Source organism: Rhyacophila brunnea, unplaced genomic scaffold, assembly GCF_057557595.1.
Source record: "Rhyacophila brunnea isolate RB1 unplaced genomic scaffold, BYU_Rbru_1.0 scaffold_1, whole genome shotgun sequence".
Lineage (NCBI taxonomy): Eukaryota > Metazoa > Arthropoda > Insecta > Trichoptera > Rhyacophilidae > Rhyacophila > Rhyacophila brunnea.
Genome location: NW_028232751.1, coordinates 15,630,495 through 15,646,272, shown reverse-complemented (window position 1 = coordinate 15,646,272; position 15,778 = coordinate 15,630,495). Strand labels below are relative to the sequence as shown.

Genomic DNA, 15,778 nt, shown 5'->3' with positions numbered 1-15,778 from the left:
TAATGATTTTTTTTGTGTACCTACTCATTCAATTTTTTTATAACAAATGAGTCAACAGAAAAAAGACTAATATTATAAAGTAAAACAGTACATACCTACTTACCATAAGAATGTTTATTAAGTGAATTCATTTTATAGTTTTTTTTTATCAAATGAAAGTTGTGATTCAATGAATTTCTTTATTTATGAAAATATTTTTTAATCTTTGTACATAAATAATTATAATATATTGTGTAAAAATAGAAGCTCACAGCATTACTAATAAATAAAATACTTGTTAATAAATCGTCACTTGAATGCAGAACTGAAGGGTCACCGTTGTAAGATTGCTTACGGGGGAAATGTAACTGCGGATACAGTGGCGATACATGTTAAATAATGACCAATTGAAATGCGTTAATGCCACACTTCCCATCATAAGCAATCTTACAGAGGGTAGCTTTCTATTTTAACTTAATAAAAATTGATAGAAGAGCCACTTAAAGTCAAATGTCAGTATTTGTGTTTATCTATTATAAGCAAACTATTTATATTGCCTTAGTTTTTATAGTCCTCAATGTTCACGACAAAAAAAAATGTCACAGTTTTATCTCTCCAGCGATCCCTGCAATCTACCGTTCGCATAGTTAATTGAGAGACCCATAGCATCCTTCACCTCCTTCTGACTATCTGGCCAAAGAACTGTAGAACTCTTTGGAGACATTTTAGAAAGTCGATCTTTTACAATTATTAGTAATTTTAGCTTCAATTAAAACAACTATTTTTTGTTCAAATTATATTATTTCTTTGTTTGCTTTCTACATTTAACTTAAAATACCTCTGCACAAGTTGAAAGTTCTGACAAATCTTTCTGCACAGTGATACGAGTTACTTAAATAGAAAAAACAAACTAGTGCAAAATGTCATAAGTACTATATGGTTATGCACTCAGATGATGTTATATTGACTGTTAAAACTGTTTTCGACTACAGACTGACACTAATGAAATTTTGCTTAAATGAAGATATATTTAGTTTTTTGTCTGCTCTTATTTGCCTGCAAGATTATTTTTTTTGTCAACTGGCAATGTGCTATGAATCATCCAGATGTTTGAACATTATATATCATACTAATTAATTATTGTAAATGTCTTGTCCAGATATTTGATCGACTAGAGATAGTTTAATTAATTTAATTATCTACTCATTTATTTAACATTCCTTTGAGGCATTGCTGGAGAGAATGGTTGAAGCTCTCTTTATACAAATTATTGTTATAAGTACCTATGTATTAAGTTATAGGAGATTATGTGTCTTTGAATGTGAAACAATTTAACAATCTATGTATCTGGCTGCAGTAATGTTATTGGGATTATAATTATTTATACTAGGCGGAGATGCATGGAATGTCCCAAATCGCTATACGCTATTTTGCGGTTAATTGGCTGTTTAACGGATAGTGAAAAAAATTTATGCAGACACGGTGCATCTAATGCTATGTCCACACTGGCAATAAGTTACCGGCAACCTCATTAAATTTCGATTAAAATAATTTTTGGTCAAACAAATTTTGATAATTATCGTGAAATTTAATGAGGTTGCCAGTGTGAACACAGCATAAGAATCTGTGCGCAGATACTAGTTCAATTCTGTCATTGTCCACGCAAACAAGAACCAAAAAGCTATGGATACTTTGCAATCCTATTGATTATATATGCAAATATGAAAGACTAGGAGTATTAAATATATCTTATTAAAATATCAACAATGTTGACCCTTACCATCAAAAACAGAGGCCATTTTAATAATATTAAAATTTTTTATGTCAAACATATCCAGTATACCTTGTGACTGACTACTGTATCCACAATGTGTCAATGAATAATTCATTTAACCACTGATAAAGCAATGATTAAATTTGGTAGGTACCTACTTAAAATAATTAAACATAAATTTATATTGCAATTTTCATACTTTTACTGCCTGACCATTAAAAAATATTTTTCACAAAATTTCAAAAATGACGACGATCATTGCGGCATGCGATGTTGAGTCAATATTCAAGATTATTGTAGCTGTCATTCTATTGTGGTCTATGCATGTAATTTTGACTATATATACATATTTAACGTAACTATACATTCTATGCATCTCAGGCTAAATTGGGTAAAATTTAAATTACTCCAAAAAAGTAAATGAAATATTGAATAACTAACTAAACAGAAATTCTAGTGATTTTATTGAAAACAATTGGAAATCAAAAAACTGTGTTATTTACTCTCACCAATATTCTTGCAACGTGCCATTAATGTGACAGTAATAGCCAAAAATAAATAATTTTGTTATGAATACCGAAATCTATTAAATTGATTTCAGAATTTGAAATTGACTTCTTTTAACCCCACTCCCGAAAAACACATTCAACACCATTTCTTATATTATATTGGAAGGGTATCAAACTAGAGAACTGAGACTAAATTTGAGTTGTGTTAATTTCGACTTTCCCTCCAAACAACTAGACACTTACGCACATCCGCAAAACCTTTTATGGAGCACAAATGATAAATTGATTGAAAATTCTAAATAAAATTTGTGAATTGAAAAATAAATTGATATACTTATATCATGTTATTTACCTGATTCTTCACACCTTACCCTCACACATTGCTTTGTATATCCGCTGAAAAATGTTCCGTGAACCCCTCTGGACTATAGGATGATAGCATCTACAAATATGTACGGCTTGAAATGACCAGAGCGCCGTTCCGGTTCGTGAAATTGGTAAAATTATCACTCCGTCTCGTGGAAAAAATATTTTGCCCATTTGAGCTAAATAGGTAGCCATATAATAGAAAATCTAACACACATATTTTTATAAAATACACAAATTTGATAACTATGTAAATATATTCAGAAAATTGTCGAGCGCTCCGGTTCGTAAACTTTTCCATTTCGAGCGCTGCGAATATGACATGTTCATCATCATCATCATCAGGGGCGCGACAACCCGGTGTGGGTCCTGGCCTCCTGCAACAGCTTCCTCCACCTGTCCCTATCCAGTGTGGCCGCTTTCCAATTTGGTACCCCCAGAATACGGCAGTCACTGGCAGCTCCATCTAACCAGCGAATCTTTGGCCTCCCTCTTCTTCTATGTCCTATTGGATTACTGGACATCACTCTCTTTGCCGGTTCATTGTCATTCATACGGTGCACGTGACCTAGCCATCGTAGTCTCCCAATCTTACTTGATTGAACTTCGCTGCAATCTTCGTACAGCCCGTAGAGCTCAGCATTATATTTTCTCCTCCAATTGGTGCCATCCCTGATCGGTCCATATATACGGCGGAGAATTTTTCTTTCAAAGATGTTCAGGGCTCGTTCATTTCGCAGAGTTAATGTCCAGGTTTCCGATGCGTAGGTGAGCACTGGCTTTACAAGTGTCTTGTAAAGAGTGCTTTTAGTTCGGCGAGATAGTAAGCGGGACTTAAAATGTCTTAACAGACCAAAGTAGCATTTATTCGCAGACATGATTCTCTTGTTGATTTCTTCTGTAATATCATTATGTCGGAATTTCAAATTCTCGCATTGCTTCGTATAACTGGTATCGATTAATGCTATCATAAGCTGCCTTAAAATCGATGAACAGGTGATACGTGTTAATATTGAATTCAGTGGTCTTTTCTAGAATCTGCCTTAGAGTGAATATTTGAGTAACACATGATCTCCCTCGTCGAAAGCCTCCTTGGTAGTGCCCGAGTATTCCTTCTACAATGGGTTCCAGCCGCTGGAATATCAGAATCGACAACAGTTTATATGCAGAGTTAAGGAGTGTCACCCCTGTGTCATTCTGATAAATTTCCAAAATTAAAACGACTGGCAATGTGCATTACATCAGCATTTGGGAAAACATATTGCTGTGAATCGTTATTTTCGAAATTAAATGTAGTAAAAACGAAGTCTCGCAGTAGTTTGCTCAATGAAAAAACGATCAATCAACTGCGATGCGCGTTGGCTAAATTACCAGGGTAATAAAATATTTTGAATAAGTTTTTTGTTTTATTTTTTTATATGTTATAAGACAATTGCGCAGAAGCAGCGCCATCCTTAGATTAATAAAGCCTGAGCATATCTTTTTGCACAAGCAACGAGTGGTCCACTGTTCAGCTATCAAAATCAGATCCCAGATTGCTTGACATATTGATTCGCCCTTTCTCATTTCAAATTGAAGTAAGTATAAAAAATTCTCAAAGCAAATATATAAACTATCAGTGTTATTTATAAATAGTATACATTCCTGTTATTCATCAACTGTCAAAGTCAGACTAGTCCTTCACACAAAAACCGGTGGTAATATCGATTTCCAAAAAATATGAAGCATTCTAAATCATTTAGATTTAGAAGAACACTGATGAGTGGGTATTAAAAAGGCCAATAGTTAAAATTTGTCGCAATTAGTACGTCGCCTTGTAGCATAGAGATAATGTAACGAACGGGGTGTAAATCCAGGAGATGCAGAGCTCGATTCCCTGCCGGGGTGGTTTACTTTTTTCAAAAAGATTTTTTCTATTGGTTATAATATATTTTCTCAGAAAGTGGTTTTCAAAATTATGTATTGATATATGCATTACATTTGTAGAAGGTGTGTTAATGCTAGTGTATTATTTATCATGTAACTCGTCTATCCAAATCAAACCATTCCGTGTGTCAAGACAGCTGAAAATATCGATTTGTAATAACTACTGAATCAGATGAACTCCAAGGTCTCCAAGATACGTTAAAATAATCTAAAACTAAGAATACTCTGACAAATGAACACCACAGACACATCAGTATGAGCACTCTATATAACAATGACAGGTCATCCGACAACGGGAGGGGCGGAAAAGGTAGGACCAGTCGTGAATGTTTCGGCTTTCTCTTGAGTCAGCAATGGCAGAAGCAATGAATTTAAAAACGTGACTTGGAATAGCTCTGCTTAACAAGACTAGTTATTTTTACAATTTTTCTTGAATCACTAGACCGATTTCCTCACAAATAAAGTCAAAGATAAGTTCTAAGAAATAAATTACGAACGGAGAAGTAAATAATTACAAGATAAATGAACTTTTTATATACCACTTGACAATTCTATGTATACAAATCGTTTTTTTGCTATTTTGCAACAAACAAACAAATATAGAATACTGAAATGTCATTTTGATTTCCATAGTAACGTACGTATATATTGATAATTTAGTTGCTAGGACCACCCCCTTAGCAACCAATAATAGTGGATTGGATTACGGGTTTATTCCGAAATATCTTTTCATACAAAACAGAATTATGTATTAACAAATTTTTGATTTTACAAGAAATGGATACTAGCCACTTGCTTAACCTATTAGATCTATACTCTGACTCGAACACAAAATTCTTGACAAATATTTTCCCACTGATTGTTGGTAAATGTTTAGCGGAGTCAAATAATTTTATGGCTTGAAGCATGAATGTTTCTAAACTCCACGAGTCTTGGGAAAAGTTTATACTTATTCACTTCCACGCTAATTCCAAGCCTAAAATCAAGGTTTCGAAACAGGGTTATTTGTATTTCTTTATGGCGGCCAGGCCATAAAACGTAAGGAATACAAAGCACCCATCCGACCGTCCTCAAATATTGAATTTAGATTTCGTTTACGTAACAAACATTAATGCATATTATAATACAGACATAAATATTAAAAATAATATATTATTTAACACGTGTTTAAGTTTATCCCATATTTATCCACTCGAGATCTGTGCCCTTTTACCTAATTAGGGCAATATACCTAATATTTAGCATATTGTATTTACATTATATTTTTATATATATATTTATATATATATACTAGCTGACCCGGCAAACGTTGTTCTGCCATATAAATTATTTCTAGTGAATATTTTGGTTGTTAAATAAAAAATAACGAATGTATCGTAAGTGTGTGGGGATGGGATCTATGACAGAAAGAGGAATAGAGCGCTGTAGACAATGACTGCCGATAAAAACAAAAAAACATCAACCATTCATTTTCTCAATTCAAAATGAGTAATGATGTTCATAATGAATGAATTACCTGTGACAGGATCTCGTTGTTTAATGTTTATGCAATATCCGTCTTGTCCCTTCCAGAAAATTAGCGGATATTGGATAGCGTCGTATGAACGGTGTGTGTCAGCGATGAACTCCAGATTATTGTTTCTTCTTCGAATCACGATTTCTCGCGTCGATGTGCGGTCGCCAACCATGATTCCAGCAACGTCGTCAACAACAGGCACATTGAATCGATGCACGTGCTCTCCAGCTGGTGTTTTATCAGTATTGATGACAATAGCGTGATTGTCACTTTGCAATTCGTGCATGTGTGCTTTGAAGAATTTCAATAATTCATTGTGCTCATTCAACAGGGCGTCCAGTTCGCCGACGATGCGCCTGCCATTAGGCGAATTGAGGCTATTGTAGCCGCAACGTGCATCCACATGATTGATGTCCTCACCGCCCATGAAGTAGATTTGTAAAAATTTATGTCGTTCGTTTGGCATTGGCAGCAATGAGCCTACTTTGTGATATACCTGGCCTTTGATTTTGAGCGTAGAATGGAATTGTTGACCATTTGCCGCAGTATTGTGAACTATTTCTGTTGCTCCGAACGAAGTCATTTGGAAGCATGAATTGAATGTGCGAATGGACTTCAGGAACAGGATTGAATCTGGAACCGTGCCATTTTAGTAGTAGGTAGTTGCACTTTTCCTGATGCGCAACACATCCCGGCTGACTCATGTTTGAATTTGAGCGCATGACAATGGGGACATTCTTTGTCCATAGCACCAATCAGCACTTTCGGATGAGCGGAATATTCAATATCTGGCTCGTACTCGAATGCGAAGGACCGAAGCGGATGTAAATGTTCGATGTACTTGTTGGCGTTGTCGGTCATTTGCTCTGCGTGTGTTAACTACGAACCGGCGCGCTTGGCTCCGTTCCAATTGTCGTTGTTGATTTCGTTCAGCTCGTGCCTCTTGTGATTGAGATGCACGCAATTGCGACATGCTCACACGCACGTTTTTGTTATCTTGTTGGATTTGTCCGTCTGTTCTTTCTGCTCTACTATTTTGCATGTTTGTTGCTTTATTCGTTCGATGGCCCAAATGGCCCCCCTTGCGTCTTGCTGGCATTGTGCACTGTAATACACGCACACAAAAATAGATAAATTAAAATAAATCATACAAAATTTTGCACGCACTGCGTTGTGATAATATGCCGAATGAAATGTCGAGATGCTTCTCTTGAATTCTTCTCGGACGTAGCGCCATCTGTCATTCAACAACATAAATAATTTCGTTCTGTTTGAAATACGAACGACGGTTAAATTTTTTCATACAAAAATAATAAAATCGCGATTAAAAAATGGGGAAGGTAGGGGTAGGAGCGTGAAAATTTGGGGTTATAGGTATTTTTTGATGCCAAATAATAAAAAAAAATACAAAAAAAAATTGTCAAAAAAATAAAGAAAAATTTTTCTGGATAGAGATACCCTAATCACCTAGCGGTATGAAATATACTTGTTGACATATTCTCATACCTAAAAAATATACATAAAAAAATTCATAAAAATGGGTCGAGCCATTTCGGAGGAGTGCGACCACAAACATCGTGACACGAGATTTTTATATATATAGAGATTTACATTATAGAAACAATTTTCACACCTACATCGATGTAGCTTTTGGCGACCACATTTCAACAATACCAATACAGACTACAGCTCTAAGCCCTACTTATCAGATATCAGTAGCCTTTGGCATGGTTAACACAAACTGCAGTGCAAATGCCTACTATCTGCGCGTCGCTGTATAGATTGTCAGGAAAATAAAAGTTGAGTCTGAAACACCGGAACAAGGACAATACCAGTAAGCCAGAACATACACATAAACGTATGAGAGAGACGGAGACAGGGAGAAGATGTATGAAAATGTTAACAGGTAGTACTGCCACCCGCATCGACTAATGCCAGCGCTCCATTGGCGAGCCAAAAGTCCGACGACAATAAGTCTTCAGATTTTTCTACGTTCTGCTACTGGCCAACAGACGTTCAACGAAACGAGTATATAATTAATTTGACGAGTAAAACAGTCGACTTTGACAGCATAGATAATATACGTATATCTGACAGTTAAATCGTGATGGCGTTAAATGATACCGACGTTTTATGTTTTTTGGGTTATTGGGTGGCAGATAATGTAATAACGAAGCAAAGGGTACACAAATACTGGGTGAAACATTGGATAAGGAAACGAACGACATTATCCCACACAAATTTAATACGAGAATTGCGTTTGCAACCGAGCGATTTCCGCAATTATTTGCGAATGTCGGAGGATGTATACACAGAACTGTATAATTTGGTCTCCCCATTTATTAAAAAAAAAAATACTATGATGAGGGAAGCTATTTCTCCTCATGATAGATTATGTGCAACCCTGCGATTTTTGGCTGCCGGCGGAACATTCACTGACTTGCATTATAGAACTGCGATTGGAAGACAAACTCTGGGCAAGATAATTCCCGAAACTTGCCAAGTCATCATTGACGTTTTGAAAGGAGAATATTTCAAGGTGTGTATTATATTATACGTCATCTAATAAAGTTGGGCAAATTTACAAATATATCATTAACAAGTAGACATTGGTTGGTCTTATAAAGTGAACGTTTAGTGGATTGTTTTACCTATATAAATCATAGACGGCAACATCATAAGAATGGCAGACAAGATGCATTTGAGATAGGTATATATATAGTCACAAATAAGGCCATCGTTGACATGCTAAATATTCAATAGACCATTAGAATGCTGTACCTAGCCAGGACTCTCCATATAGGCTGTAAGCAAGCTGCTTAATTATTCCTGTTGAATGTATTGTAATACTAGTCATATTCTTCGAAAAGCAAGCATGGAATTTGATTTCTAAATGAGGCCACATAATAATATAGGTTTGCTAACATAGCTCAAATACTTACCATTTGTTGTATCGCTTAAGCTAAGGTTTATAGGCATAAAAACAAACAAAAAAACAAATATTTTTACAAGATATTTATTCATACAAAAAACATTAATTTATTATACCGGCTTTTGTACATTTTTGCTTAATATACGATAAACTGGTTGAGTATGAACAGTAGTTGCTGGCATTATTTTGTCACTTTGTCCCATAAAGGCAACTTCATGCATCAGCTTCTCGGCCAGCAATCTTTGTCCCTGTGACATCGATCGTAGTTTCATGGCCATCATTTTGCCAAAAACATCAAATTCATCTTCAGTCTTGCTTAGTTTGTCGGTGATTAATTCTAACACTTTGTTGGCGCTATCATTCGATTTTTTTCGTTTGAACGATGGGGGTTCTGGTGCTCTATTGAGATTCGACCTTGGAGTAGTCGACAACGTGGATGTTGAAGGCGAATATTCTATCTGTAAATAAAATGTTGATTATTTTTTGTTGCAGTTCCCTGATACGCACGAAGAAATGGAGACGATTGCAGAAGAATTTAATAGTAAATGGCAATTTCCAAATTGCCTGGGCGCAGTTGATGGGAAACACATTGCAATCGTGCCACCTGCAGGCGCCGGCTCCCACTTTTATAATTACAAACATTTCCACAGCATTGTTTTGATGGCGATTGCAAATGCTAATTATGAATTTATTAATGTTGATGTTGGAACAAATGGACGTATTTCTGATGGAGGCGTACTGAGAAAATCTGATTTTTTCAAACGTTTAGACGAAGGCAGATTAAAAATACCTGCACCAAAAAAACCTACTCTAATTCTGATGCACTGCCATTTGTTTATATTGGCGATGAAGCCTTTGCATTACGTAACGATTTCATAAAGCCGTATTCACAAAGGCAATTAAATCACAGTAAAAGAATATATAATTATCGGACATGCAGAGCCAGGCGAATTATAGAAAATGTTTTTGGCATTTTAGCTGCTAGATTCCGCATTTTTCAAGCTCCAATAAACATGAAAATTGAAAATATCAATACAACAGCTTAGCAATAGCTTGCTGTGTGCTGCACAACTTTTATTCGTCGCAAATCAACACATACTTATACTCCTTCTCATGACCTTGATAGGGAAAATCCTGAGACAGGTTTAATAGAGCTCGGACTGAGGTCACAGGACACCTTAGCGCCTTTGGAAGCAACGACTAATCGGAACTCGACTGCCAATGCTAAGAAAGCGCGAGGAGATTTCGAAAAATATTTTAATACTACCGGGGCTGTCACATGGCAAGAAAGTATGATAAGCAATAGATAAATTAAACCAATGTAACAATTTAGTTAAAATGTTTTACCTCAATACAATCTTCGTTGTTTAACGAGTTGGAGTAACTCTCATCAGGAGACATGTTTTCCAAATCGTCCACCATGCTGGATATTGAGCTCGATTCTGTAAAACAAAATGTAAATTGTTAAAATACAACATAATACTCAAACTTGTTTTTTATTATCTCTCCCCTAAGTACCCATTCCTTCATACGGTTAATATTGATATTGGTATAATTGGTGTAATCCAGTATATCGGGTATTTTCAAAATGTGTTTTCCGCTGTATTCCTCATAACCAAACTGTACCATTAATTTTGATTGATGATTGACGATTTATTGATTGTCTCTGAAGGAACCTAACTCGAGCGATTTTTGATTTTATGATCATTTCTTTTCTTCTTCTTTCGACCATGTCCGATCATAATATGGACCTCCACGGAGTGGAGGTTTGTATTGACAGATTTTGTTTTTACGAGAAATGGATGTCAGCCACTTGCTCAACATATTAGGTCCATACTCTGACTCATACACAAATTGAAATTCAATGTGTACTTGTCAGACCCAGGATTTGAACCTGGGACCCGACCACGACTCAATAAGCCGCGCTTCCACCGCCATGATCGTACCTATATATTATTATTTCTTACCTACCTCAGCAAAGAATAAATAATTTTATTGTGACTAGAAATGATTCATAGCTGTATGTTTTAATTGCTTAATAGTAGCTAATCTAATGCGATGTCACTTTCAGAGATACGACAATGTCATAGTCTGCACGTGTATAATAAATAGCTTTAAAGCATTCCCTCGTACCTATATATTATTATTATTTATTACCTACCTCGGCAAAGAATAAGAAATTTTATTGTGACTAGAAATGATTCATAGCTGTATGTTTTAATTGCTTAATAGTAGCTAATCTAATGCGATGTCACTTTCAGAGCTAGGTACGACAATTTCATAATCTGCACGTGTATAATAAATAGCTTTAAAGCATTCCCTCGTACCTATATATTATTATTATTTATTACCTACCTCGGCAAAGAATAAGAAATTTTATTGTGACTAGAAATGATTCATAGCTGTATGTTTTAATTGCTTAATAGTAGCTAATCTAATGCGATGTCACTTTCAGAGATACGACAATGTCATAGTCTGCACGTGTATAATAAATAGCTTTAAAGCATTCCCTCGTACCTATATATTATTATTATTTATTACCTACCTCGGCAAAGAATAAGAAATTTTATTGTGACTAGAAATGATTCATAGCTGTATGTTTTAATTGCTTAATAGTAGCTAATCTAATGCGATGTCACTTTCAGAGCTAGGTACGACAATTTCATAATCTGCACGTGTATAATAAATAGCTTTAAAGCATTCCTACGTACCTTCCATTTGGTCGTTCAAGAACTCCAAATTTTTATAGTACCACAGTTTGGGTAGATAAACTGCGTCTGTGCCGGCTCCGCTTCGATATGATGTCCTTACTTTATTTCTCTCCTTTCTGTAACCCGACCTCAATGTCTGTATTTTCTTTTTAACATCGTCGACCCTTGCCTGCGGCTCCACCTTGATTAAAATCTCCAAAAGTTCCGCATACGCCAAGGACTTGGCATTACGATTCTTGTATAGTGGGCTGGTCGTCTTCCACAACGATGGGTTGTCTTTAAAACAACTAATAAAATCTTCCAAGAAACTTTTCGAATGCACTCGTAGATCTACCATTGTTGTTATCGATGTGAGATGTCCGAACACTTTGAATGACAGTAAAATAATGATGGCGCTGTCGTCCGTCGGCATAGATATAAATAATGTGACGGTAAAGCGTGGTGAACGTACGAATTTCAGCGGCTCGGCGAGTAAAATATCAAACATGTTTGAAATCCAACGAGCCTGGTCTGCGGATTAAAAAGTCCGCAGACCTGGGGTGCTCCACGCGAAAAAAAAGTCCGAAGACTGTAAATCGTCTGACTTGCGTGCCAATGGAGCGCCGGCATAATAGATACACCACTCAGGTATGTAAAGTGGTTCAAAGTTATCAAATCAAATACCTCGTTTATTTGGTTTAGTATGTTATTTTTATTTGTTAGAATCTGAGGTAGGTTTTGGTAATAAAAAAAATGAAATTTAATATACAGTGTTATGTTCAAATAACATAACCAACGAGTATACATAGTAATATCTGTCGATACGATGGCAACACCATTTCGCCCGGCCGCCTGTAAAAAACATAGCGACGAGGCAGGATAAACGTCAAAACACTGAAGTTGGATCTGACAGGTTCCGCAGATTAAGGATGTTATAAAAAGATAATCCTGCGTGATTACGAGGCTTTTTGATTCTGACTGTCGTCTAGTATAGTCGTGCTCCGCTCGAGTTTTACCCAACATTTATAATGGACGTCACTTAACGGAGCACGATTGCAGCCGCAGTGCTTGAAGCCTCTGATCGTTCCAATTTGGTATTTTAAAACTATTATTTGATTCACTACTCTTCCAATGTTTCTTTTCAAACTTAGCTGCTTGTATTTATTATAGTATTTCCAAATTTCAATATCGAGCCGCTTAATAACCTTTTAATGTATTTCTAATCTTTTGCTTTGTCGATAATATAGCTTCTGTCAAGTATATAAATTGCTCTTTTATTTATTGATCCCACTTTATTCCACACTGTTAAATAATTACAATCTTTCACGTTCTCAAAATCGTGTGGCGCCCAGGACTTTATTAAGTACATCTTTAATCATAGATTGCATGCGCCTTCAGCCGTGTAATCCCTTCTTGTTTTCTAATTAAATTTTACAGTTGTCAGTTGCGAGGTTGCGGAAGTAATTATTGTTCGGCTGGAAGAAGATCAGGTAACTCATGGCACTTCCTTTCGTTTCTCTTGTGTCTTATGCTCTCTTTGCTATTTAACTATACTTTAATCTATTCTAATCCCATTTAGAAACTGCTTTTATTTTGTAATTGTGACGATAATGATCACAATTATAAAATACTAATATATCAAGCGTGTTCGCCGGGAAGATTTACTACTTTATTTTTGTATAACTTTATGGAAAATGAAAACAAAATGTTTTATTGAATGTTGGGAATTACCTATGGAAGACAATGTCAGCTAATCGTCCACCTCTGTTAGCCTCACAATTATTGCGGGCACTTTTTACAACATTTTTCATCACATTTCAACTGGTATTTCGTTAATTTCCTCATGAATGTTCTGTTTTAGTTGCTAAAATGTTTCTGTTTTGTTGGTATATATCTTGTTCTTTAGATATCCTCACAAAAAGAAGTCTGGGGCTGTTTGTTAAATCCGGCGACAGTGGAGGTCAATTGACAGCACCATTGCTTGAGATAATTTTTTGTGGAAACAGATCTTACAGTAATGGCATTGTAACGTTGGCTGTAGGTATGTGAAGCTGCACCATCTTGTTGGAACCACATGTCAACCATGCCCAAAGCATCCAATTCTGGTGTTAATAAGTTATTAATCATGTTACGATAACGTTCTTCATTAACAGTTACCGTAACGCCACGTTCATCTTCAAAAAAGAGTCAATGATTCCTCCAGACCACATAGCGCACCATACAGTCACGTTTGATGGATGCAAAAGTAACTGATGAATAATTTGAGCATTTTGTAATGCCGAAAACTAACTATTTTGTTTATTAACGTATCCGTTGAAATGGCAATCGACCTCATCACTAATTATGTTTTTTTCATGAAAATTAGGGTCATCATGAGCAAACTGTAACATCTTATTGCCGTATGTACAGCATCGTAAATGGTCTTGTGTAAGAAGCTTTTGTGTCGACTGAATTTTAAATGGATACAAATGCAAATCTTTATGCATAATTTTCCACAAAGTTGTTGTCGTAAGTCCAATTTCTTGATAACGGTATCGAATAGATGGTGATTGATTGTTTTGAACACTTTCTAGAACAGCAACAATGTTTTCAGCTTATTTTCTCGTACGTTGTGGCCCAGGCATGTACTTATCTGCATCTGCTATAGAGCCTCTTCCTTCAAAATCATTTTCTAAACAATAAATAGTGGGTTTTGATTGCAACCCAAAATTTCACAAAATGATTGGATTGTATTGTATTGTAAGTAGGGAGTAAGAACATGTTAACGCGCGTGCTTAAACATGTACCTAACCGAAAAAAAACTCTTTTTTTTTTAAACGGTACATGTTTTGTACGGTACACGGCCCATTTTTTGAATAATAAAATGCCTAATTCTTGTCAAATTTGGGATCACAGAGATTTATCAATATAATTTTTTATCGTAAATAATTCACTATAATAATGTCGACATAAATTATACTGATACTTTTATAAATAAGTTGAAAAATTAATAAATGTAAAAAATCTTAACACCACTGCACATTTATGTACTGAAATATGACTATATTCTAAAACATTTCAGCGAGAGGTTTAAAAGAATACTATTTTATGTAATAAAAATACATTATGCAGTCATCAAATGATTAAAATAAATATAATGGATAATAAGGCTTCAAAATTATATAAATAGATTATCTACAACGTTTAAGGAATGTCCAGGATCATGCTTTGAAAATAGAATAAACGCTCCATTTTGACCTACGCTGAGCATGTCCCTCCTTAACATAGTTTAGTACTACTTGAATATTAATTTCAGCCAAATCGGGTCTACCAAATTTATTAATTATATTGGTTCGCGATCTATTTTTTTGACGACTGTCAGCTGTTTTCAATGTTGACATATTGGTGCGCACTGGCGCGTAACACAAAGATGGCTTTAACGGCGGCGCATGCACCCATTCCAGAAGATTCTAGACGAACACGTGTTCGGCCTTGATATATATATATTTTTTATAAACGTGACTCGCGAAAGACTTCAAGCGAAATGTAATAAGTAATTATTATTTTGCGCGGCAGTTATAATTAACATTTTATATTATAATTGCGTACCAGCTTTTATTTATATGGATGCTTCTGGTATTAATATTATTAATAACTTTAGGGATAAAATCTACCATTTTTTTTAACATTAACTACATTTATACAATTTAATTTTATTAGCGACGGCTTCTTCTTCCTGGAGGGATTTTTCATATTAGATAATAGAATAACTAATGATTTTTTTAGAATTAAAAATTAGAATTACTAATAATTTTGACATCCTGAGAGATTGCTTGAATTTATTATAATTAATATTTCTTTTCCGGTTTGTTTGAAGAGACTTTTATTGGAGTTAATATTGACAGCCTTGGTTTTAAAATTATTCACATTTTATCAACTCGTTCTCGCGGCAGCGTATGCCGTAGAGATGCTCTGGGTTTGAAGAAAATATTATCATTCATTTCGTATTTCCTCATTTTCAACTTATTACTAGGTTTACATCTATTATCTAAACACATATCAGTAAGCAATACTAATGTATTGTACAATTAGACAGTAGTAACTTCA

At 35.1% G+C, this 15,778-nt stretch overlaps 1 protein-coding gene across 1 annotated transcript; it reads right to left on the bottom strand.

Moving 5' to 3' along the window:
- Positions 1 to 9,077: 9,077 nt before the first annotated feature.
- Positions 9,078 to 15,687, bottom strand: LOC147079511 (uncharacterized). The gene is made up of 2 exons (XM_085941583.1): positions 10,350 to 15,687; positions 9,078 to 9,460 (listed from the first exon to the last, which is right to left on the bottom strand). The coding sequence occupies exons 1-2, from the start codon at positions 10,422 to 10,424 to the stop codon at positions 9,113 to 9,115; spliced, it is 423 nt and encodes a 140-aa protein (XP_085797709.1). The 5' UTR covers positions 10,425 to 15,687; the 3' UTR covers positions 9,078 to 9,112.
- Positions 15,688 to 15,778: the final 91 nt, after the last annotated feature.

What these genes read in the sequence shown, in the direction of transcription:
- LOC147079511 (XM_085941583.1), bottom strand. Translation starts at nt 10,424, where the DNA reads ATGGTGGACGATTTGGAAAACATGTCTCCTGATGAGAGTTACTCCAAC. An exon ending in ACAACGAAGATTGTATTGAG is followed by an intron (nt 9,461 to 10,349) that starts GTAAAACATTTT and finishes TTTTATTTACAG; the next exon opens with ATAGAATATTCGCCTTCAAC.